Here is a 25,943-nt window from a genome sequence, read left to right as displayed (position 1 = left end):
CCTGGCAACAACGTTCGGAAAGAAGGTGTCCGGATCATGACTACATATGGTGAGTGCACGGCTTTTCTTCACTGAGATATCACTTGGCTTTTACGTATTTTTCGGAAAGTACATAGCAGTGATTTTTCTGTAAACCGTTGACGAAAGTTTGAGTACGTCAAGGTTGTACAGAATGAAAGTTTAGCAGCACTAAGGGCAGCCATGAATTTGAAGACGCTAAAGAAGCCGGAATTGTTGAGCTTGGCCAAAGAGTTGGGCCTCCAAATTGCCGAATCAAATAGAAAGCCGGAGATCATTGAGGCAATCGAAGCGACCGGGGCAGACGACAAGAAACTGACGGAATGCCTAGAGGGCATTAAAGAAAGAGAGGAAAAAGAAGAGCGTAAGCGCCTAGAGGAAAAAGAGGAGCGCGAACGGGCAGCACGTGAGGCCAAAGAAGAGCGCAAGCGCCTAGAGGAAAAAGAGGAGCGCGAACAGGCAGCACGTGAGGCCAAAGAAGAGCGCAAGCGCCTAGAGGAAAAAGAGGAGCGCGAGCGGGCAGCACGTGAGGCCAAAGAAGAGCGCAAGCGCCTAGAGGAAAAAGAGGAGCGCGAGCTGGCAGCACGTGAGGCCAAGGAAGAGCGCGACCTCGAAATGAAGCGCCTAGCGATTGAGCTTCTGAAAGCACAAAATAGCGAAAGACCTAGCACAGAGGCACGTGAAAGCGAGCGCAGAATGACAGACTTGATGGCACCCTACGCAGTAGGAGGGGACATAGGTCTTTTTCTGGTGCAGTTTGAGCGCACGTGTGAGAAGGCAAACTTCGCGAGAAACACGTGGCCGCAACTCTTGCTTACGTTACTGCCACGTGAGGTAGCTCATATTATCGCCCGCATGGGGAAAGAAGAAGCTGAGGACTTCGATGAAGTCAAAGCAAATCTGCTTAAAAAGTATGGACTATCAGCTGAAGCATTCAGGCGAAAGTTCAGGGAAGTCGAGAAGACCAAAAGTGAATCATATTCAGATTTTGCATACACCTTGGAGGTAAACCTGAAGGAATGGCTCAGAGAAAAGGTGCACTCGGCGATGCCGAAAAGACAATGCAGTGCGTTGCCTTAGCACAGTTCTGCCGCCGGCTGCCAGTAAACATCAAGCATTGGGTTCAGGATAGGCCAGGCGTAGACACTGTTAGAGAGCGGCCGATCTCGCTGAGGGGTACGTAACTCGCCGTGTGGACGAAGGCAGCGAAGATCCTAAGGAGGAGATGAATAAATGCAGACCCGACAAGCCAAAACGATGGTCAAAGTCGAGTCGGTATAAAATTAAGGAAAGATCAGATTCAGTGAAAAGCAGTGACGAGGACAGCGAAGGAGAAAAGGAGTCACCCGAACAGAGGGCAGAAAAGCAAAAGAAAAAGGCTTTCGAGGCCAAGAAACCAGTAGTTTGCTACAACTGCCGGCAAACGGAGCATATCTCCGTGTGATGCAGAAATCCCAAACTAGTGTTGATGTCACTAAGTAGTAACGCAGAGAATCTGAACTTGCTCGAACCCTACATTCGAGACCTCGTGGTAAACGGCAAACCGTGTAGAGTGCATCGCGACTCGGCAGCCACAATGGACGTGGTGCATCCGTCGTACGTAAAGCAGGGCCAGTTCACGGGAGAATGTGCTTCGATAAGGCAAGCCGTAGAGGCCTCCAGTGTTTGTCTCCCGGTGGCCAAAATTCGTATTGAAGGCCCTTCCGGAGTACTGGGCACTGAAACCGCCGTCTCGGCACATCTTCCGCCGCAGTATCCGTATTTGTTTTCTAACAAATCAGACGATTTGCTACGACGCAAGGGAATCGGGTTTAGTGAGGGAACAGTGCAAGCCCTAACTCGTTCCAATGCAATGGAGCTCGCGGCTAAAGCAGTGGATGAAAGTCCAGTGGTGAAAGAAACCGGTTTGACAGCTGATTGGTCAACTAGTACTGAACAGGATAGCCCTATAGGGGATGAGGCGGAAAGTACGCCAGCTAATGAAAAAACCAGGAAAGCAGCGGAGCCTGAAATGTCACGAGAGGCAGAATGTAGGAGAAAGTTGTTAAACGTAAACCCTGCCGCAATGATTGCTGAGCAGGAAATGCGTAAAGCACAAAACAATGCTGAGCATTACTATGACAGGACGGCTCGCACGCGACGTTTCGAAGTTGGGGAAAAGCGAATGATCGAGAAACCCTCGTTGAATAACCAATCTGAGGAAATGCCTGTCGGCTTTCCAGAGTTAACAGCAGTGACGGAGACAAAAGACATTGACGAGACCATTGATAAGTTAGTAGAACAGGCGGAGTTGAATCCCAATCAAAGGGCCGAACTGAGGGAACTCGTGTTTGAATTTAAAGATGTATTTTCAGATACACCGGGCAGGACAACTGCGATCGTTCACGATATCGAGTTAACCTCGTCGGACCCTGTTCGTTCGAAAGCTTATCGCGTTTCGCCTCGTCAACGTGAAGTCATGACCGCTGAAATAAACAAGATGTTAGAGCTAGGTGTAATCGAGCCAGGAGAGAGTGATTATACCTCACCTCTTATCTTGGTTGAGGTCCCAGGAAAAGAGCCGCGGCCAGGTATCGACTACCGCAGGCTCAATTTAATCACGAAGGACCAGACTTATCCAATACCGCATATCGAGGAAAGGCTCGAGAAAGTGAGCAGTGCTAATTTCATTTCTACGCTCGATTTAGTCAGAGGGTATTGGCAGGTTCCGTTGACCAAGAGGGCAAGCAGGCTTGCAGTGTTTATTTCCCCGATGGGAACCTTTCGTCCGAAAGTCCTGAGTTTTGGATTGAAGAATGAGCCATATTGCTTCTCTAGCCTTATGGACCAGGTGCTACGAGGAATGGAGGACTTTGCACTTCCCTATCTCGATGACATAGCTATATTTTCTTCATCATGAGCGGACCATATGCAACACCTGCGAACCGTGTTGTGTCGGCTACGAGAGGCCAACTTAACTGTTAAGGCACCCAAATGCCAATTAGGGCGCGCGGAGGTAGCTTATCTAGGTCATGTAATAGGGCAAGGCCATCGTCGGCCTTACGAGGTTAAACTGACCGCGATAGACAACTTCGCGCAACCACGCACCAAGCGGGATATCAGATCATTCCTTGGCTTGGCGGGGTATTACCAAAGATATATTCCGCGGTATTCCGAGATTGCGAGTCCTTTAACGGATGCTCTCAGAAAAGCAGAACCACAAACGGTAAAGTGGGATGACGTAAAAGAAAAGGCTTTTAGTATTCTGAAGAACGGACTAACGAGTCAGCCAGTGTTGAACGCGCCCGACTACTCTAAGCCATTCATTCTTCAGTGTGATGCCAGTGACAGGGGTATGGGGGTGGTGCTCTGTCAAAAGAAAGATGACGAGAACGAACATCCTGTACTGTACGCCAGTAGAAAGCTTTCAGTTCGTGAGGGAGCATACAGTGCATCAGAAAAGGAATGCGCCTGCGTAGTTTGGGCGGTACAGAAGCTAGCTTGCTATATCGCTGGCTCAAGATTCACCATAGAGACTGACTACTGTCCCCTCACATGGCTGCACTCCATGTCTACGAAAAAACGGTCGTCTTTTGCGCTGCAGCTTGGCTCTTCAGCAGTACGCCTTCGATATTCGCTACAAGAAGGGTAAGCTTAACGGCAATGCCGACGGTTTAAGTGGTTGCCCCTAGAGTGTCGAAAGCCTCATGTTCATCCGGGTTTCCGTGGCATTTTTTTCGTGCATTCATATGTTTTTCCGATGTGAAGCCGATTGTTAGCTGAGTTTAATAACCACGTCTTAACGCTTTCAAGAAATGGCTGTTTTTAGTGTTAAGGGGGGGAGGACGCGCGTAGGAAATGGGAAAGGTGTAGCGGAGGAGGAGGAGGAATAAACTTTATTAGTTGGAATGAGCCGACGGTAAAATCGTCCGAGGTGGGCGGCGTCCCTAGTCCAGGATGACGTTGGCCTGAGCTGATAGCTTGGCCCTGCTCACCAGGCGATGCTGGTCTTGAGGGCTCGAGCTTGTCAGCTGGGCCTCCCACTGCTCGACGGTTGGTCCGGTGATGGGCGGTGTCGATGGGTTTTGCTGACATTCCCATACCATGTGGTAGAGGGTATTGGGCGTAGAGCAGAAGGCGCATATGTGAGTATAGCTCGCAGGATACATGGCGTGTAGCAGGGTGCCGTGCGGGAATGTGCCGGTCTGTAGTCTTCGGAAGATCACCGCCTCTTCTCTTGTCAGCTGGCGATGCGGGGGTGGATAGATCCTTCTACCCAGTCTGTAGTGGCTCAGGATATCGGCGTATCTTATCGGGACGCTATCTTGTTGGTCTACCAGTGCTCGTGAACCTGGTGGGATAGCCCGGAGAATGTGATCTCGGGCAGAGGCATTAGCCGCTACATTACCCGCCAGGGACTCGTGTCCTGGGGCCCAGACAATGTACACTTCTGGAAAATTGCCTCGTTTTTCGAGGATGCTCCGGGCTTGTTTGGAAATGCGGCCTTTTTGGTAATTTCTACATGCTGTTTGTGAGTCGGTGATGATTGTGATTAGATCTTCCTCTCGCTGGCCCGTAGTGGCCGCCAAGGCTATCGCCGTTTCTTCCGCGCAGTCGATGTCTGTAGTGCTTACCGAGGCCGCTGCTACCTCTTGACCTTGGCCGTTGATCACGCTGATAGCGTGGGCCGCTCTGTTCTTGTACTTTGCCGCGTCGGTGTATCGGACTTCTCCTTGTTTTGGTCCTTCGTAGGCCTTACGTGGAGCTTTCACTCTCGCTCGCCAGCTTTCTCTGTGGTATTCAGGGTGCATGCTTCTCGGGATGCTGGCCACCGTGATCTTCTCCCTCTGGGGTAGAGGAACCCGCTGTTTTGTGTACTCATATTCGACTGGGTAGCCCAGTCTTATTAGCGTGTCCCTACCCATGCTGGTGAGCTTGAGTCGCTCTATCTGGCTCGTCTTGTGGGCCTCTACTAGTTCCTCCCAACTATTGTGGATGCCCAGGCTGAGTAGCTTCTCCGTCGACGTCGTCGGTGGAAGCCCCAGTGCCAGCTTGTAGGTCTTTCGTATTAAGGTGTTCAATTTGTCTCTCTCGCTGTTCTTGAGACCCAGGTACGGCGTGCCGTAACTAACTCTGCTGATTATCAGGGCTTGTATTAATCTGATTGTGTCCTGCTCTTTCAGGCCGTGCTTTTTGTTTGTCACTCTTCGCACCAAGTGCGCGACTTGGGTAACTGTCGCTTGCAGTTTTTTAATGGCGGCGAGACCGGCACCGTCCTTCTGGAGAGTGAGGCCCAGAATACAAAGTGTGTCCACCTTGGGTATGTTGACTCCATTTAGTGTCAACGTTGGGTCAGGTGTCTCCTGCGGAGGCCGCCCTCTTGTCCTCTTTTTGAGGATCAGGAGCTCCGACTTTTCCGGCGCGCATGAAAGACCGCAGCGGTGTAGATAATGCTCGGTCCTGTCGATGGCTTCCTGCAGGGCGTCTTGTTGTTCGCCCGCCGATCCCGTGCACGTCCACATGGTCAGGTCGTCTGCATACATTGCGTGACGGATACCCTTGATATTCTCCAAGAGGTTCGGCAATCCCCTCATCGCTATATTGAACAGCAACGGGGAGATCACCGACCCCTGGGGGGTTCCTTTCTGCGGTATTTGGAACTTCTCGGTCCTGAGATTCCCCAGGCCTATGGTCGCCGTTCTACCCGTCAGGAAGTCCCGGACGTAGTTGTATGTCCGCCGTCCGCAGTTGGTGCGTTGTAGGCTGTTTAGCACTGCTTCGTGTGAGACGTTGTCGAAGGCTCCCTTCACGTCGAGTGCTAGGATGGCACTCTTGTGGAATGTGCTGAGGCCGTCGATGACTTCTTCTTTAAGCTGAAGTAGAATGTCCTGGGTGGAGAGGTTAGGCCGGAAACTGAACATAGTGTTCGGCAGGTGCCCACCTTCTTCCAGATAGGGCGAGAGACGATTGTGGACCATGTGCTCGAAGGGTTTTCCCGCGCATGACGTGAGAGAGATCGGACGCAGGTTTTGTAGGTTGATGGGCTTGCCGGGTTTCGGGATCACCGTTACGCCCGCGTGCCTCCAGGAAGCCCGTATACTGCCGGTCTCCCAGCTTTCATTGATATACTTGAGTAAGCTCTCCGTCGCCCCGTCGTCCAGGTTACGGAGGGTCTTGTTGTTAATTTTATCCCTGCCGGGCATCGTGTTTCTTGTGACATTTCTTAAGGCTGCCACGATCTCCGACTTGGTGAAAGGTTGGTCTAAATCCGGATTGGGTTCCCCCTGGTACTCCCGGTGAATGACTGGCTGCGTCTTCCGTTGTTACTCGTCTCCGATGTATTTCCCGGTGATGGCTTCGAGCGCTTCTTCTTCGGTTCCCTGGAAGTTGTGTATAAGTCTTTGTATGTGTTGCCCCGTGACAGTTTTTGATTCCGTCTTCGCCAGAAGGGTCTTTAGAATGGCCCAGGTCTTTCGGTTGCTGAGGGTTCCCTGTAACTGGTCGCACACTTGATTCCAATTCTGACGTCCGAGTTTTTCAGCATACTACTCCGCCGGCCGCGAGACTGCGGCAATGCGGATCTTGAGTTTGCGGTTTCTCTTCTGCTTCTTCCATCTCTTCAAAAGTCCTCGCCTGGCCTCCCAGAGGTGAAGCAGGTGTGGGTCGACTTCGGTATTGTCCGCAGTGAGTTGGATGGTCTTTGTGTACTTGGTAACCAAGTCCATCATGTTCTTGGTCCACTCCTCGATGTCCTCTAGGCTTCTGGGGTGTTCATCTTTCAGGAAAGCAGGCCAGTCCGTAATTTTGGCATGACCTAATCTCACGGGGGTTTTGTGGTGCATGATTTCGGTCTGATTGATATGATGCTCGCTGCCCAGAGTCTCGTCCAGCCTCGACCACTCGACTTGCCTTAAGCCAGTGGAGAAGGTCAGGTCTGGGCTGGTGTCTCTGGAGACACTGTTGCCGATTCTAGTTGGTATTAGAGGATCGGTCCACAACGTCTGCTGGTGGTGTTGTGCCGCGTTGTGCACGTCCATACCCTTCTTGTTGGTTGATCGGTAGCCCCATGCCACGTGTGGAGCGTTAAAGTCACCCACCACGAGAAGTTTTTGACCGTTGGTGACTTTCTTCACTTCTCTCAGGAACTTGTCCAAGTCCTTTAGTGTGTCGCGCGGAGGGCTGTATACATTCAGGATGTAGAGGCTCTGTAGGGTTTTCTTGGGAGGTACCAGCTCAATCAGAGTGTGTTCGATTCTGTGGTTGATTTGGTGCTGCTGCGTCATGTAGTGCTTCTTGATGAGGACGGCGGTCCGGGTCCTTCCTTGGGCAATGTGCGTTTTGTAGCCGCGCATCGTAATATTATTTGTTTCTGTTTCCTGTAACGCGATGACGTCAGGTTGGTGTAGGGTGCATAGGTGAAGTAAATTTTGCCGTTTCCGATTTATTCCTCTGCAATTCCACTGCCAAATTTTGACGGTTCCGGTCGCTTCTTTCTTCTTTGCTATCTTATTCGCCACCTTGGCTTCCCAGAGTCTCGTTCATCTGGGCTTCTCTGATGGGGTATTTTGGCTTTTTCCTTGCCTGCTCTTTTTCCCTTTCTAGGATGGAGGTGCGTTGGCTGAGCTCGTTGCCCATCTGGGTGATCTCCTGGCGGAGCGTTTGTACGGCTGCTTGGACGGTGGCGGCCACAGATTTGCTTATAGTGTCAACGGCCTGAGCCAGTTCGGCTCGGAACTCATTTCTCAGTTCGGCCTTGTCTTCGGTTCGGGCCTTGTTCATCTTGTACTCTATTCCCGATTCTAGGTCCTCTATCGGGGGAGTATGTTCCCTCGGCGGCGTTGGTGTTGTGGTCGGTTTCTGCTGTTTTTGCAATTGGTCAATGAGATGTTGGAGCTTCCTCTCCAGCGCTTGTTCCCTGGCCTGAGCTCTTTTGTCCCGTTCCTCCTGACGACGTTCTTGCTCTTCTAGACGCTTCATGAGCACTTCATTCCGCTTCATCAGGTCGGCGTTTTGCCTTCTGAGGGAGGAGATGGCTTCCTCGTATCTCGAATTTCGCTCTTGTGTCGGCAGTGAGGGAAATGGGTCGGTCGTCGACTTGGAACTGGCTATCACTTTCGCCCAGCTGATCTTCTGTTCTTTCTGTGGCTTACTTGTTCCATATTGCGAGGAGCTTGAACTTGTCTCCCTTGTTATAGGTGGTTGTCGGCCTCTTGATTTACTTCTCTCCCTCACGTACAGGGGTGGGGGTCTTGGCTTGAGCCTTTTCTCGCACTCCTTGCTTGCCGTCTCGTGAGGTAGTCCACATAGTTTGCACTGCAACTGGCAATCATGATCTGCTTGTGGGTTCTGCACCCCGTACCGGTTGCAGATATGTTTGTCTGGGTTGGGGCATACGTCCTGCCAGTGGCCGATTTCTCCGCAGGCCTTGCAATAGTGTACCGATCTGCGGTATGGCTGGCAACGTGTGTACGAGCCGGCCACCTTCACATAGAAAGGGATGTGCGGACCTTCGAAGGTGATAACTGCTCAGGTGGATTTGCTGAGCATCCTCGCATGCAGGATGCCACAGTTGTTGGCTGCTAGTAGTTCCACAAGTCGTTTCTCCGTCGTACACGCAGTGATACCGTGCACGACTCCACGTACTGTTCCTGGGAGCGGTTTGATGTACGGCGACATCTCGTATGTGGCCGCCCCAAGTTCGATGCCGTTGATGGAACCGAGCTTCAGTGCGTAGTCCTCGTCTGCGGTGCTGGCAATTATCAGGTTCTGCTTCCCCTGCGTTTGGATGGTTACGTTCGCGCAAAATTCTTTGAAAGGGGAACCACTTGCCCTTGCAAGTCCTTCGGTGATCTTCTCGTCCGGCCAGCTGGAAAGTTTCATGCCGGTTCTTGGTCGGTATACCCCCTTGTAATCATTCTCTGGCAGCGGCGGCGTCACGCTTCGCGGCGGTGGCTTGCCGTTGGTTCGGCTTCCTTGATCTTGCTGCCGTTGGTGGTTGCTGTTGGCTTGCATGCTTGCTTCCACTCTCGGGTTGCTCCTCGCGTTCAGTCCTGCTTGCTGGTTCTGGGGGTTCCCTTGTTTTCCTCCATCTTGTATGCGGTCCTCGTTTGGCGCCTTCTTGTTTTTTCTTGCCCTGATTGCTTGGAACCATGGGCCAGCTTGACTCAGCGTCTTTCCGCTGTTCTCATCGAATTCCATGTTGCTCTGGACCGCTGTGGAGTCTTGGCTATTGTTCTCTATGTCCATTTCGTGAGCACTGCCGTTCGTTTCCCCTGCCATTCTAGGTGATCGCGAGGCCACGCGGGCCCGCTCCTGGGGCGCGTGCGGCGTTCGGAGAACGGTGTTCGAATATGTCGAGGTGCTTGTTGCTCGGTGTGTCAAAGTAAAGAAATCCACTCACCGCGGTAATTCTGGCGACTTTCGATGCCGATTGCCTTGTCAAGTTCAATGAGACAAAATCGTGAAGTTTGGTAAAGGTTAACCGCAATAACTCGCGATAAAAGCAGCAGCCCATGCGAAGCGCGTCCGCTCCACTTGGCCCCCTGGTGGCTTTTTTCCAGGTGTAGCGGGTTTTCTTTTTTTGTTAAAAGCCGGGTGTGTCTTGGGGGATAGTGGCCTTGTGCTCGCTGTTTTGTGGTTGTCGGTCCGGCACTGTTCTGGGGTGATTGCTTGCCCACGCAGGAGACGAAAAGTTGCGAGACCTGCTTGCAAAGACCAATTTCACCGGACCGGACCAAGGAGAAAAGTCACAAGAGCGCCACGAGGACGGATGACCACTCCCCGGAATCTACCTGCTACGAACGAAGGGTTCGTGACCTCTACGGGGAATCCTGATACCGAAACGCCGATCCCTCGTACAGCGGCTGCTGGCCCCTACACGTCGGGATCTTCTTCCCCCGCCGGAGATGCTGTTAGGGTTGGCGTTTGACACCACGTGGCGACAGGTCATTCACCTTACCCCCTGAGCCGGAGCCCACGGGCGACCTCATCCCCCTCACCTTCTCTTGGCCGGACCCCACGGCGCCGGAAAGGTCATTCACCCTAGCTACTGAGCCGGAGCCCACGGGCGACCTCATCCCCTTCCCCTCCTCTCATGGTCGTGGCATCGTGTGTGCTTACCTCATCCCCTTCACCTTCTCTTGGCCGGACCCCAAGGCGCCGGAGAGGTCATTCACCCGACCTTCTCCCCGGATTCGCCGAAAAGAGGATCGACTTCTCCTACCCGTGCTCGGCATTGCAGGAGGAGGGGCCCTCTCTCTGTGCCTGTCACGTGTCATTCGACGGAAGCAAGATCCCGCCCACACTTGTAGAGAGCCTATTTAAGGGGCTCCGAAATGTACTTTGAGAGACTTCATACTTGATACTTCATATTCATGCTTTTCTTATTTTCTTTCAACTACCTTTGAATAAACCGTGCAAGTTTCGCACTAGCAAATCGTCTCGCCCCTGCTTGGTCGCCATGATCTACCGGATGCCTGCAGCCCGCCGACAACGCCACGCTACCCAATAAGAAATGTCGGTCGAGCTTCGATAGGCAGGCGCCGCTACTTCTCGGCAGCAGTACGGTACGCTACCCTGGAGTACGCAACAGTAGCAAATAACGAGCACTTAACTTTTGGTTCGTCTATTTTCGCTCAACGTAAAAGTAACTCTGCTGTCTAAACAACAGCGACGCGAACTTTGCAAAAAAGACGCCAGTGCTTCCTGTGAAAATATAAAACAGGTGTGCGACGTTACGATTTTTTGCTAGTGTTAAATATTCCGCGAATAAAAATCACGCTAGTCCGACTCTATAATCAGGACACTACTCGCGTAGAAAAGCTCAGTTCAAAACGAAAAACACGCTCGCGCCCGTACGTATGCGCGCACCTATACGCTGCCAATGCAGCAGCGGCGTACACGAGTTTGCTTTAATTGCAAAATACGGATCGATAAGACTTAACTGTTTTGCAACTCACCTCACAGATATATGAGCTGTCAGTTGCGTTCCACCGATCCCGCTTTACTTGAGCTTCCCATTTCTTTCTTCGCTCCGAGTCCCGGGGGAAGCGAAAACAACGCAGGCCTTTACTTGTTGACCCGGAGCACACTGGCACACAACAGCCCGTCATGATGGCTCAGTGGACTTGACAAGCTTGTCAGTCATGCAGTCGAACACTGTTAACCAAGTTGAACCACCAGCGAGCGCCTCGAACAACGCAAGCTCAGCTGTTAGCACCGATCAACTGCGACCACTCTGACCGCCCGCCGTGATTCAAAGTGGCGTCGCAGCGAGAAAGAGGCGGCGTGGTCAAAGGATGGCACCACCCTGAACGGCGGCGCTGGCATCGAGTCGATAGCAGACGCCAGCGCCATTCCCGGGTATCGAAATCGCTTTGTTTCTGGCGGCGGAGTTTTGGCGGGAAGCGTTTCGTTAGCGCTGGCGCCGTTTACGTATTGCGGCGTTGCTTATCCTGTGCGGTGCTTATGGATGCAACAATTGAGCAGGCTAGGGGAAAAAACTTTTCGTTATTCCATCCGAAGAAGCAACGCGGCTCGCCGAAAAATGTGGCTGTACAGGATCGACCGCGGAAAATTTGAAAATGCGCGGTACCCGCGCCTTTGTGAGGAAAGTGGGCGTTCCTCAGAGGTAACCCGTATCTTTTCGGACGATTTGGTGAGATACGCGAGCGTCTACAGCCTTTCTTCGCACTAAATAACGTTCGGCATCGTTGTAGTTGGACATATTCACTCGCTGCTACGAAAGCCGTGGGTCATGTTGTCTGAGCCTCGCCGGTCACATTTCTGGTTGGGCAGGCTTTATTATGATGTTACGCACATTGCTTCGCGCACTCGTTTCGTTGTAGTGCACACCGTTGCTGGGCTCAGACACGATAGTTGTGTCTCATATGTTAGTTCGGCCCCGACGTTCAGTGACGCTGCACGTATTTGTATTTGCGGTGTTACCAAAGTCGACAGCTGCTGTGCCTAGGCACAGTAACGGCAGCTGTATCTTGATCAAGTACGCCATACCTGCGCGCATAATAAATCAGAATGCAGACATCAGCTAAACATAGCCGAAAATACATTGGATTCAAAGATGTCGTGCAAATCTAAGCCGGTTGAAACATTTTTAACGGGGATAGGCCGGGTAAAAGACATCTCTAACGAAGGGGCGCGCAATAACGCACACCGTTTTCGACGTTCGACGTTGTTAAACTTGTTATGGCCACGTACACGTCGGGCTGACATATCAAGAGTTCTTATTTTGGAAGTTATTTGTGTGACGTCACGGCGTATATTCTTCTTCCGTGCCTTGTATCATTTCTCAAAAAGTTGTGCCATACCAAATCTTAGTTTATTCATCTTAGGATCACTTCATCGAAGTCTTTTTTCTTTAATTCATGAGCCATTCCACTGTCTGAAGGTGGATCACCAGCGAAGCTTATCCGATCGGCGCTGAGCTTCGGAAGAAGCGCCGACACAAGCGGGCACACGTAACCATTCGTCGTCAAAAAACGTGGAAGCGCACCCTTTAGCAAAGCCTATGTACACGTACCACCCACTCGCAGGGAAGCACTCCTCCAACGCACGTTGCCGCTTCTCGTCGTCCCTCACGGCAGCGATCGTAGTGAGGTCGTTACCGAACCGTAGTCTGTCGCAGACGTTGCAGGCAGGGTCGAAATGACGATTAAGTAAGCCTCTTGGGAACCTCGCGTTCGCACCCTTGAACTCATCCACGTTGACCCCTTGACGTGGTGTGCTTCCTTGGTTCTCACTAGTCGCTTACGTGCCGTCTCGCGGGCACGCTCGTCGGATGCCGCTGCATTAGCATCCGCACGCCGTGGACGATCACACTCGCGTCGCTGCTCCCTCCGTCACTCTTCATACGCGCGCTGTTCTGCTGCAGTCCTGACGACGCGCGGCCTGACCGTTGCACCGATGGAAAGAAACTGATATCATTTACTATAGATCACCTATACAGCCGTGACGTCAGCCGCAGTCGAAAGAGCCATTGGTGGTGATGATGATGATGATGATGATAGCTTTTTGCAAAACGGAGCCATCTGTGGAAGAAGAAGAAGACGACGACGAGCGTGCGAGCAGGATCACACGCGCGTTCGCGCGGTTGCGCGGACGGGCGCCAACAAAGAAGACGGTGACGCTTGAGCCATTTCTGATGATGATAATTTCTGCTCGAACACGCCACTAAACCCTGGATCTGAACCGTACAGAGCTTCGCTGTAAAACTTGAGCATTATAGCTGGGGCATCCTGTATAACGTGACTAAGGGCAACAAACCAAAGCAGTCGTTGAGCTTTTGTTCTTCGGTTAACAATTGGTGACGTTGCAGACAGAGAGCAGCCCTAGATGATAACGTCATGATGACTCTCAGATGCCCAAAAATTCAATAGCACTTTAGTGGTAAATGCGAAAGTAAAGGCGTTAGCATTACGTCGCACTGCTCTCAGATCCTGGATCCATATTTCAAAGTGTTATTCAGGAGCTCACTCGACACAATTCCTGCCTCTTCAAGGAGCGAAGCGTAATTGACGATGGTCAAGAGCAGACAACCGTCGGCTCCACTACCATGTGACCACTTTCCCACACTACACGGACACTTTTTTCAACTTTGACACTCGCAATTCCAACGCATTTAAAGCCCTAGTGTGCTATGCAGGATGCGCCGAGTTTCTCGTTCACCCGAGTTTTACCCGAGTTTGCTCGACGGCACTCAGTGAACGGAGATAACGCGGAACGCGCAGAAGCTACAGGCAAAAAAAATATGTAGACAGAAATCCGCGTATGACAACACATGCGCACACTGCGCGGCGCGCTGCTTCCGCGTTTCAAGCGCAGAAGGCTGCACAAAGAAACGCGCCAGCGCCGCGTATTGTTATCAACGGATTATCGCAACTTAGTAATACCGTGACTGTCCCGCTGTCTGTCTGCACACTTGCCGTGAGCCGCTTGCCACGCCTTTCCCGGATGCGTCAAGGGCATGCCTCCTCTTTCGGACACTATCTTTCTATCCCCCATCGAATGCGAACATGGTACATGCGGCGCATTCTCGCACCTACACTTTCACTCAAACGAATACGTTAAAATACAACAAATAAAATAACGAAAGTATTTATTTCTTTAGGAATCTGTTTTCTTGTTGTGAATGCTAGAAATTTCTGATGACAAACGGAGATCGAGCAAATTATCAAATTTTGCGCTTCTTGTCGTGAGTGGCGACAGTGAGGCGAAAGCTTAGAAGCGCATACATTGAAGAGGGTCTCACGCACGAGGTAGTTCATACGGTGAGAAGTCGCCTAGGGGCGCTGCAGTGCTATTCTCAATAAAGTCAGCCATGACCCATGGAGGGTCATGACCACATTTTCTCTATTAGGAGAATAAAAACGCAGCGCTGCCGTGCGGCTCTTCATCGCAGGCGCTTCACTAGGCTATTAGGCCCCCGCCTTACCAACTAAAAACGACACATTAGTCATAGATTCGGGAGCAACGGCTGTCGCTGAAAAATGGCGGTACGTTATTTTAGGGTCTGTAACATGGAGGAAGGAAACTTAGGAGAGGCCCTACCCCCTCCGCGCGCTAGGAGAAAAGTGTGGAGGAAATGACGTAGTAAGTTCTCCTTTGTTTTGCTGTTCTTTTTTTTATTTCGTTGCTGTAGTGGCCCCGTCTTTAGGGCCACAATGGCGGCTTTGTTATTGTTCTGTGCGCTCACACGTGTAGCTCCGTAGGTTTCGTACCGTGGCAAAGGTGCCGTGCGGGCAGCTTTGCGTTGGTCTCGGTGTTTTGTTGCGCTGTGTTAGCTGGACCGTGCTCTACCGGATGTTGCTGTGGCCAGGTGGGACAGGACGAGCTAAAGTTCGTGAAATGAACGCGCATGCAATGCTGTACGCAATGTACAGCGCCACGGCAATGGCTACGGACGAAGAAATATTCGCGGGAAATTTTGCCCTCTTTCGCGGAATCATGCTAACGTGCTAACGATTGCTTAGTATTGCTGCGGAGCGCACGGGTCCGAGCAGCAGGGTTGCGCCCAGCGCGGCGTGGTTTCGCGAGAAATGTAAACAAGAGAGGAGAGCTGGCCCAATAGGCGGAGCAACGCCATGAGCAACGGCAACTTCCGGCTTCACTTTAGCTTCACAAAGAGTGACGTCAGGGCCTCTCCTTAGTTTCCTTCCTCCGTGGTCCGTAGTGACGCAGTTGAGTGGAAATGTAGCAGTTCATCTTTGTGCGCGAAGCCTCTGCGATACATTGCGAAGAACTGAAGTGAAGGCGCTAAAATGACGGAGGACAAAGAAGAAACACACGCACGCACAGGGCGCCTGTGCGTGTGTGTGTTTCTTCTTTGTCCTCCGTCATTTTAGCGCCTTCACTTCAGATCATGCTTAACCAACACGCCCAACTATCCATCCTAACGTCGTATATTTCTTGTGCAGGCGCCCTGTGCGTGTGTGTGTTTCTTCTTTGTCCTCCGTCATTTTAGCGCCTTCACTTCAGATCATGCTTAACCAACACGCCCAACTATCCATCCTAACGTCGTATATTTCTTGTGCAGGCGCCCTGTGCGTGTGTGTGTTTCTTCTTTGTCCTCCGTCATTTTAGCGCCTTCACTTCAGATCATGCTTAACCAACACGCCCAACTATCCATCCTAACGTCGTATATTTCTTGTGCAAGGCGCCCTGTGCGTGTGTGTGTTTCTTCTTTGTCCTCCGTCATTTTAGCGCCTTCACTTCAGATCATGCTTAACCAACACGCCCAACTATCCATCCTAACGTCGTATATTTCTTGTGCAAGGCGCCCTGTGCGTGTGTGTGTTTCTTCTTTGTCCTCCGTCATTTTAGCGCGTTCACTTCAGATCATGCTTAACCAACACGCCCAACTATCCATCCTAACGTCGAAAATTACGTAGAAGTGCGTGCTTCCCAGCGACACAATTCATCGCTTGTCATCGCTTGCGCAGTGAGGTGCCTCTGAGCGCATGCACGCAGTATTTGAGTGTTGTCTGCTGGAGCCAGCAGCGATCGCAGATGGATGTCGTAACGACGCCGCAGCAATCGCATTTTGGCAGGTGAGGGCTGTTGTGTGCAGTTATGAAATGAGACTTCGAACGGAGAAAGGTGTTGGAACTGTTGAATGCGCAGTGCTTGTGATGAAGAAATGCCATTGCACTGGGTCTAGAAGAGCGAGCGATTCTCGGACGCTGATCTTGTTCACGACGCTGTGGCTCCGATACATCACCGATCACAGAACAGCCATCACAAACGACTGCTGCGATACGCACTCCTCAGCATCGTCGTCCCCCTCGGCGCATCGACGCCTTGCAAGCAGCTACAGTGACGTGGCGATAATTATTTACTGTGCGCTACGTGGCCACAATGCAGGCAATGAAACCGTGTTGTGGGGCCATCTCAGCCCGAGAAGATGTATGCATAAGCCAGCGACAGTCAACGCTTTGTTTTTGATAGTGGTGCTCAGTACAATACCGATGAGAGTGCGTTGTGCGGGTTTTATGTCGGCGGTCAAGATTGTTGATGCCTCTCAGCTCGACACCGCATCGCTGTTGCCGCAAGATAAGTTGGGCGTGGCCCAACTGTGGTGGGTGCGTGCGAAAGAGTTACATGCCTCGCGCGGGGCGTGACCTCTGGTTTTGATTGATTGGCGAGCTCGTGCTAAACTCGTACATCGCGAAACCCCCTCCGAGTTCCACTCGGGAACATGGCGGCGGCAGCAGCAGCCTGTGTCATTGCACCAAGCGGCAGCAAGCGGCAGTATGACCGTCTGGACCTGTTCACCCACATGACCGACGTAGAGTTTCAGCGTCATTTTCGCCTGTCGAAGACATCAGTGCGCTGACTGCGTGACGAGCTAGGCAAACACTCTCGTCTGCGGAGACAGCGTGGCGGACTTCATTCGCTCACCGTCGTAGAGCAAGTCCTCGGTGCCCTCCGTTTCTACGGTTCTGGGAGTTTTCAGGGAAGCGTCGGCGCCGAGCGTTACATTGGACGTCATCAAACTACTGTTAGCCGCTGCGTGAGAGATGTGTCTGACGCGCTTATCGATGCGGCAGTGCGTAAGCGGTGGCTAGGTTTCCCAAAGACTGCAGCTGAGCGGGCATATATAAAAGAATGCTTCCTACTTCGCGGGAACATTACGAACGTAGTCTGGTGTGTCGACGGAAAGTACGTAGGAATTAAGGCGCCTTCAATGTCAGCGTTACTGTGATTAGCATTGAAGCAATGTCTAGACACGCCATATTGCCAAATTTGTCACTTCTGTGTAGCCGACCTAAATTTTGTGTTACCGACATATCGCATGCGGCTGCCTATGATACTGACTTTTTCGCTGGTTGCTGACTTTTTGCCCATTGTTCTACTTGTATGTCAGGGTGCCTTCCAAATGACTCACTTTCTTGGGAAAGAGGCTAATTAAGTTTAAATAGACAAATGGATATCACAAATTATGTGAAGTAACCTATGAATGCTAATCTCATAAAGAACTTGGGGTGCTTCATTCGTGAAGTTACTTAGTATGCATAATGCTGAATTTTGGCCATGCGTCATCTATCGGCCGCACTATGAAATAGCGAAGCATTGCACAATTTGTTGCAGCGCGAGATGTGGATGTTACGCCAAGCCGGTTGTGCCTATGCATTTGTGGCGAAATGAAAATGCATTTAGAAACTTAGTGTGTTGGCTTGCATGAAGAAAATACTTCAGATTGTTTGCTCTGTTCACTGCTGATGCATGTGCCAGAGGTTCAGTGTATGTCTCTTTTTTTTGGGGGGGGGGCAGCGTTATTCTGCATGGATAAATCATATATTTTCGTCTCATAATGGAGCTCTAATTCTTAAGCAGTAGAATAATGCAGATCCATTGCTCTAGAACTCGGTGTGCGTGAAGATGTCATGAACCACCAAGGCAAAATTACATATCAGAGGAAATGTGGTGCGAATGCCAATGAACAGCGGGTCTTTAACCCGCCATGATAAAAATAAAGCTTGCATAGGGAATAGACCTTCTGTGCAGCTTTAGAGCAATGATTACACAAACGTGATATGCTCAAACAAGTAAAAGCTTGCCGCAATGCCAAAGTAGGATGACCGACACGCAGCATATTTTGGCATTGAACATGTCTTGTAACCGCTATTTTTATCGTAAGCCTTGCTGTCACACCTTTACCTCCGGCACTCCCTTTACTGAAACGTGGCACTGTCGTTCCATTGGTGTCATGATGATGATGGTAACGGCAGCAGTAAGGCTGGCTAATGCTTGCCCCTTTGATTCCTGTGAGTTTGGTGGTAAATAATATGGCATGTGCATACAGCTGTGCTGCTAAATTTAACACTTGTGATTTTTTCGAGAGCTAATTTGTTTTTGGACATTTCAAAGATGTGCGCCATTGTGGCCTAATAACTAGAGCATTGGTTAGGTTGAAGACTGGGTGTATTGGTATAGAAGCTTGAAGTTGAATATTACAACAATTCGATGGGACACAAAGAAGAGAAATACACACAGCAGAATGATCTGATGTGTGTATTACTCTTCTTTGTGTGCCGTCCAATTGTTGCGCGATCCAACTTCCAATAGAGCATTGGGCTTCTTTGGTGCAGGACCGAGGAAGTGTGAGCTAGTGCCTTGCCACAGAATTATGAAAGTCTGAAGGTTTGCAAACAAAGCTTTGCTTTCAAATCCACCTGCTCATGTGATACAAGCACTGATTGAAAGAACCGTCATACAAAATAATGGTGAAATCAATGGCCTGTGAAAAGTGTAATTTGTATATTGACACTGTTGACATAATAAGTGCCATACCGGCCTCAGAATTGTACTGGACAGAGCAGTTTGTTTCCTGTGTGAAACAGACGCTTCCATTACATGCTGTGCAGATAACCAAGCTCAGTTTGTTTTGACGTGGTAGACAACATTCACTGTAATCTGTTTTTGATTCTAGAGAAGTGCCAAACACCACCTCTTGTAAGCTTTAAAATGCTTCTAAACCACCTTAAATTAACTTATGATGTTGCACTAAATGGATTTGTTTTATAACTTGCTTGTGCATGTAATGCACTCGGTGGAACGACAAACAAGTGAAAGAAGTCACGACCATGCACCGGCGGTATGATCACGTGAGCCCCAGTTTGTCGACCGCCCAGAAGGCAACGCCCAAAGAATGATAGCCACCCAGAGTAAATCTAGATAAACCAATGAAACTGGAGGCTTGTCGAAAAATAAACTGTGTCTCGGTTCCATTTGTGCGTTCATCTTGGGGTGTCGCCAGAGCTCGTGAAGATCCCAAGTTTCGCAAAACTCGGCGCATCCTGCATAGCACCCCTAATGTACTTTTTGAAAACAGCAGGACTAGATGAGCACTTGTGAGGGAACATATCCTTGAGTGAACATTCATCTGCGCGTGCGCTCCCTACGACTTTCCCCTTCCCTCACGTGTAGGGTAGCGAGAACTCGCTTAACATAGGTGCCTTTCTCTCTCTCTCTCAGATGGCCATAGCGTGTGCACTCATTTCGCGCGTACTTCACAGCGTTTTTTCTTTCATAGTGAATGATTGCTTCTGTGTGGTGACGTTCTTTTCTTGACGAGTCTGACTGAAATACAATTAGCTTAAAGTTAGCGCTATTCAGTGTTTTACCATCTAGTCCTTGTATGCTGTCGCTGTATCTATTTCTTAAGTAGGAGAATAGGTTGCGCGAATATTCGTGGAATGATAAAATCCCATAATGAAATCCCAATATCACTCGCGGGAAGCATAAGAATTTGCAAGTTCCTTGAATTGAAGCTTTCTTTGCCTGCTTCCCAGGGTTCGGCCTGTCGTGTGTCTCGCTGACGAAGCGGCGCCAATTACGGATGTACTAAAATTGGTCGTTGAACACGGAGGCTGTCTAACCAAAGAGAGCAACGTTGTGGGCCAGTGTAGACACGAATGCACAATATGTGTGTTCGCAAGTGCTTTATTGTAGTTTATGACGAGAGAAGATCCTGGTGGAAGGGCACTCGAAAGCAAGATGGGCCAATCCTTATAACGCTGTCTCATTGCAATGGCTTAGTTATGTAGCAAATTAAGAAATAAAAAGCACAAATACCTATCTTTTTAATGTATAGAAGGAGATGACTTGGACTATTAAGCTGTGTAAACGGCGAAATAACTTACAATACAGTTTATCTGGTGATATAATGAAAGCAAGGAACAAAATATTACAATACGGGAGCCCGACTACCTTTCACGGCCACGTGCAGAGCTGCTGAAGAAGAGCAGGCCGAGCCGCGTGGTGGTCGTCGGCTCGTGCGGCCAGGTGGCCGGTCGGCTGAACGCGGAGGACCTGAGCTTCGGCCGCTACTGGTTCCCGCTGCTCAACTATTGCACCACCAAGCAGTGCAACATGCTCTTCACCGTCGAGCTCAGCAGGAAGCTCACGGGATCCGGTACGCCGTCACTGGACCGAGTCGACCGCTATGTCCAACTTATGATCATTTTCTTCCGTAACTTTGCATGCATACCTGGCGTTTCAGTGAAAAGGAAGGTATGTTTAAAACAACGTAGTGATGGTCAGGATGCCAGACGCTGTTCACGCGAGCGAACATCAGAAATTGTGCGGAAGTTGCAGTTTATCTCTTAGAATCCCTTAAACTCGCAAATTATCCTTCTAAAAGTTTGATAATGAGTTAGCTTAGGGTATATGCTGCTGGATATGTGATCTTGCCGATCAAAAGAGCACAAATCCTTCACGTTCTCGTGCTTCAATACAATAAGCTCGCTCTCCACCCCGTTTATACTTCTCCACTCATCAGGAATTTGTTTTTATCCTGTTTTAAACTCTGGGGCTTTATGTGCCTAAATCACGATCTGATTATGAGGCACGCCGTATTGGGTACCTCATAATTCCTGTGGGTGCCTCCATATTAATTTTGCCCACCTGGGTTTTCTTGTTTTCACCTTAACGGCCAAGACCGCAAAGTTTTTCACTAAAAGCCTACCCTTGTAGCCCATAACATCTATTCACCAGCTAATGTCGGAAGAAATGCACCTTGTGTCCTTCATCTACTTCTCTTGTGGCCACAATTTCGTGTGGTTCATTCATTCATTCACTCTTTCTTCCTGTACATACTGTCCTCTGCAGTGTAGCATATGCGCAAACGATAGCTAGTAAAACACCTGCTTTTCAATAGAGAATTATTTCTTCATGTCTTTCTCCGATTCAGAAATTGAAGCCCGCCGTAGCTCAAAGCACGAGTTCACAGCGTCACATTTAGTACAATCGCAGTTCAATTTAACGCCAATTTTACGCAACAGTCATCATCAGTCACTCGTAAAATTTCTGACGTCAGTCATTATCAATCAATCAATAAATCAATCAATCACTCAATCGTTTCTTTCAGTATGAAAGACACTTGGTGGGCACAGACAAAAAGCCATCTATCAGGCTTGACGAAGTCTACCCCCGAGTACTGGCAGACAAGGTGCATAACAAATACAGCACGCCAACAGAAATAAACCGAACATTGTACAGAAGTCAGGTGTATTTTTTTCGTACGGTCCTAAATCAGCTGCTATTGTCATAAATGCTAGTAAAAGAAGCATAACAAATCATTGTGTAAAAAGAAAAACTAAAAGAAAAAAGAAAAACGCTTGAACACACGACAGGTTTACATGAGTACACGAATACTGCATGAGATTACACATTCTGTTGCGAAAGCAAAAAGCACCGAAAAAGAGAACGTCATAGCAAAGAAAATAAGACATTTAGATGTGGCATTGTGTTGTATTTCGAACTCTGAATTATTAAGCAGCGCAGGTATCTTGTATTTTAACATCTGAGTGCCATACTTTCTACGTGTTATAGGCACCTTCCAAAGTTCACGCATTCTCAATGTACGGGCATGCTCAAGCCGGCATAGTCCGGACAATTCAGTAAGAAATGAATTGTTATTTTTCACTTCCAATTTGTAGCGTTTAGTGAACATTATAGAGTAAAGCTCATTCACTGATAACAGACTTAGAGCCTTAAAGATTGGTTCCGTGTGTGCGTCGTATGCAGCATTAACGATGTTGCGAAGGACCTTTCTTTAAGTTTATGTAGTTTTTGAGTGTTAATTTGTGTTGTCGTGCCCCAGACTAAATAGCAGTACGATAATTTCGACAAAAACAGGGATTTGTAAATTAACAATTTTATATTCTTAGGCAAGATGTGGCAATATTTGCACATACCCCTACAGTTTTCGAAAGTTTATTTAATGTTTCATTTACTTGGGAACTGTCCACGTCATGTGTTCTTCAAAAACAACGCCAAGACTTTTAGCTTCGCGTGATATTCGTATATCTGATGACTTAATTTTTAGACTGCTGGTTATATTGAGTACTTTATGTTCAGGGCGAAATAAAACTGCTTTCGTCTTTGCAGCATTTAAGTTAGCGACATTCCAAGCGTGAAGTTTATTTAATGCCGCATTGCCTTTTTCTGTGAGGCTAGACGGATCACACCCTGTTATGAAAATACTTGTATCGTCTGCGTATAAAATAAATTTTGTGTTACTATCTATGTTAACTATATCGTTCACATATATGTCGAAGAGTAATGGGCCTAAGATACTGCCCTGAGGCACACCAGCATGAATTGGTTTTATTTCAGATAGAAAACCGTTAACAGTGATTTGCTGTCGATGATGATGAAAATACGATGTGAGAAGTGTCAGGAAAGTGCCTCTAAAGCCATAATGTTCCAGTTTCTCAAGTAAGGACTGGTGATTGAGTCAAATGCTTTAGTGTAATCAACGAATATGCCTAGTGTGCATAGTTGATTTTCAAAGGACTGTAAAATGTGTTCTTTTTGGCTGAGAAGGGCCGTTTTGGTTGAGCAACCTCTCCTAAAGCCGTACTGACATGGCGTGATAAGGTTGTGCTTTATTGAAAAGCTGGACATGCGTTCATACATAAACTTTTCAATGCATTTTGGAAACACGGGAATAATTGAAATTAGCCTGTAATTAGAGAAGTCGTTGATATCCCCGCCCTTGAAGATCACTCATTGAAGTCCTTTGGGGAAAGTACCGATGGAAAACATAATGTTGACTGCATGTTCTAAAATAGGTGCGATTATATTGATGGCATATTTTACAAGTTGTATCTGGAAGTCATCAGCATCGGTACACATACTATTCCGCAGGGACTGACGGAACTTAAAATTTCGTGCACCGTAGTGGGAAACAAAAATGCACCATCCATTATTCGTGTTGTTACGTGCTCAAGGCATTTGGGATCATGCTTACTCTTGACTAATGATGCGAAGTACTCGTTAAAGGAATCCGTTAATCGGGTATCTGTTAATGTCTCGCCTCTATTGGTGATTGATAAAATTGATTCCTCTTTGGGGTCGCCTTGCAGTACGGTATTTAGTCGTTTCCAGACTGGGTGGGGTCTCCTACAAACTTCTGGAGAAAAAAGATTGTTCATGTATATCCATTTTGCTTCTCAGAGCTGTTTGTTTAGATTGTTTCGGAAACGCTTAAAATATGCAAGTCAGCCGGGTGTCTTGTTTTCATGATACGCTGGTAGAGCTTATCGATTTCTTTCATACTCTCCAAGTGTTCCCATGTGACCCATGGCTTACGGGTTTTCCGAGCTCGTTTGCTTAACTTACGTGGAAAACTTTGGTCACACGCCGCCTTAAAGACCCTTATGAACTCTGTATAGGATCCTTCTGGTTCAGTAGAATCTATGACTTGGCTCCAGTCAGCGAGACGCAGATTACAGCAAAATGATTCCAGTGTACAAGAATTTATCTGTCTGTAGGTTTTGGCAGGCCGGGGTTTTAATGTGTTGGATGGTTTAGCGTACTGCGTTAAAAGAAAAATGGGGAAGTGATTGCTCACGTGAGAGCTGATGACGCCAGCATTGAGAAACGCGGAGGTAATATTGCTAATAAAGACGTCAAGTAGAGTCGATGAAATTGGTTGCACTCGCGTCGGTAGGCTAATTGCGTTGATGCAGTTGTTCGCATGCAAGATTCTACAAAATTCGTTATGATTTAATGATTGTTGCAAGCAGTCGATGTTCATTTCACCTCCAAGTATCACAGTGTCGGCCATATTGTTAAGATAGCTTAGGAAGGTTTCCAGAAATGCAAAGAAATTGGAAACATTCGCGTTGGGTGGACGATACATTATGCTGTACACCCAGAACCGCTTTCGATGGTGAGTATTTCGAAGTCAGGGGTAATTTTCGTAAATGCCTCTACAATAACACAGCTGATGTTACATTTAACTAGCATCATAACTTCGCGCCCATTTTTAAAGCCGCGGTTTAAAAAGAAAGAAATATATCCTGAAATTTGCGACACTTCTGTAGCATCTCGATACCATCTCTCAGTCAGCATCACAGCATCAAACTGAAGAGCTCACTACGGAAAAGTAAACATTGTATGTCTTCCTCTTTATTTCTAGCGGACTGGGTATTAATGTGAAGCAGAGAAGATGAATATTTCTTGTTTCGTGACAACGTGCGCAATTCTGAAACCGATAAAAGGTGGTTTTTTATGTTGTCGAAATGAAAGGTGTACACGTGCGTAACTTTATCTTTTCAAGGTCGCTGAGCTTTGTGACGCGAAGAACACGAGACGACTCAGCTTTCCTCACGAATATTTTGCCTCTTTTGACCAGGAGAAACGCCAGCTCTTCTCCTTTTCTTGTTTTGTTTTTTATTTTTGCTGCTGTCTTTCCAAGCAGCATTTTCAATGCAGGACAAAGGTGCTCGTTTATGCATATGGGCTGGGAATTTCGCTGTACAATGTCAGCGGTAGTAATGCACTTTTGTCGTGCCTTTTCAAGCAGGGCATTCCGTTTACGACGGCTACGAAACTGGACAATATTCTGTCGCGATGCGTCCCGAGTTGGTGCACGCTGGCCTATGCCGCTCTCTGAAATTGGTTCGTTCATTGTATCCCCGATAGCCCTAAGTATGCTGTCGAGGTTTTCGTTCGTTGCCGTAGGAATACCCTTAATCTCAATGTTGCTGTTTCTAGAGTATTGCTCCAGTTGGAGCGATTCTCAGTTCATTTTTACACTTTACCCTTCAAGATGGAGCATTCACCTGACAGGGAGCTGTTTTCTGCTTTCAATTTAGTGTTTCCTGTTTCAATTTCTTTCGCTCGGTTTGTCACTTATTCAAAGGTTCATCAAATCAATAGAAGCCTTGACCTCGCGGAGCTCTTTCCGCAGTTCCCTCTCGAGCGACTGGCGCATTTCAGACAGGTCATGCTTTAGATCCTTTACAAGTTTGTTTTCTTCTGAGCGCGACAAGTTCATGGCAAAAGGAAGGACAGTACACTTCAGTGGCAGCGGCAGCAATGAAAACCATATATGCTAATAATTCGTGGTTACAAAGGAAATACAAACCTGGAATCAGTAGAAGGACGGACGTGAGCGACGCTGTAAGTTAGCCGCCGCTGCTGCCAAGTGAAGGATGCCGGCCTCTTCTTCCTGTTGATATAGTGATGTCCTCTGGTGGCACAGTCGCTTCTCGGAATGACGTCACAGATGACCGTTGCCCATCACCAGAGAAAATGAACGATGTTTCCATCAAGGCGAATTTCTTCACGGGCGTATCGGCGATGTTAGTATCTGCACTCAGTAGAAGGACGGACGTGAGCGACGCTGTAAGTTAGCCGCCGCTCTTGTACACTTGTTTACATCCTACAGTTCACATCATACAGTTGTTTACATCCACCGCCACCAATAATGCGCTACCAAAAAAGTATTTATTACTGATATCTAATGCACAGATGATCCCTTTATTACCAAATTATGTGAACGCGACGCAGCGCGAAATTCTAGTGACAAGAAGGCAGCTAAAGAAAGACATGCAGATGGAAAATCAGCAGTCATCTTTCCTCGTTTTTATGCCTTGTGTATGGCTTTGCGAGCTGCGTAATTTCAGCATGATGAA

General features: G+C 48.7%; 1 protein-coding gene across 3 annotated transcripts in view; it reads left to right on the top strand.

The window, feature by feature from the left end:
* The window catches only part of LOC142571305 (retinol dehydrogenase 12-like), a 170,381-nt gene that overhangs the window by 88,836 nt on the left and 55,602 nt on the right, over positions 1 to 25,943 (top strand). For all 3 annotated transcript variants that reach the window (XM_075679558.1, XM_075679557.1, XM_075679559.1), the window contains exon 5: positions 20,243 to 20,428. In XM_075679558.1, the coding sequence (XP_075535673.1) occupies positions 20,243 to 20,428 (186 nt within the window). The remainder of the gene's footprint in view (positions 1 to 20,242; positions 20,429 to 25,943) is intronic.

Source organism: Dermacentor variabilis, chromosome 2 (genome assembly GCF_050947875.1).
Source record: "Dermacentor variabilis isolate Ectoservices chromosome 2, ASM5094787v1, whole genome shotgun sequence".
NCBI classification, from domain to species: domain Eukaryota; kingdom Metazoa; phylum Arthropoda; class Arachnida; order Ixodida; family Ixodidae; genus Dermacentor; species Dermacentor variabilis.
Note: the sequence above shows the minus strand (reverse complement) of the source record. Positions and strands in the feature narration are given on the sequence as shown.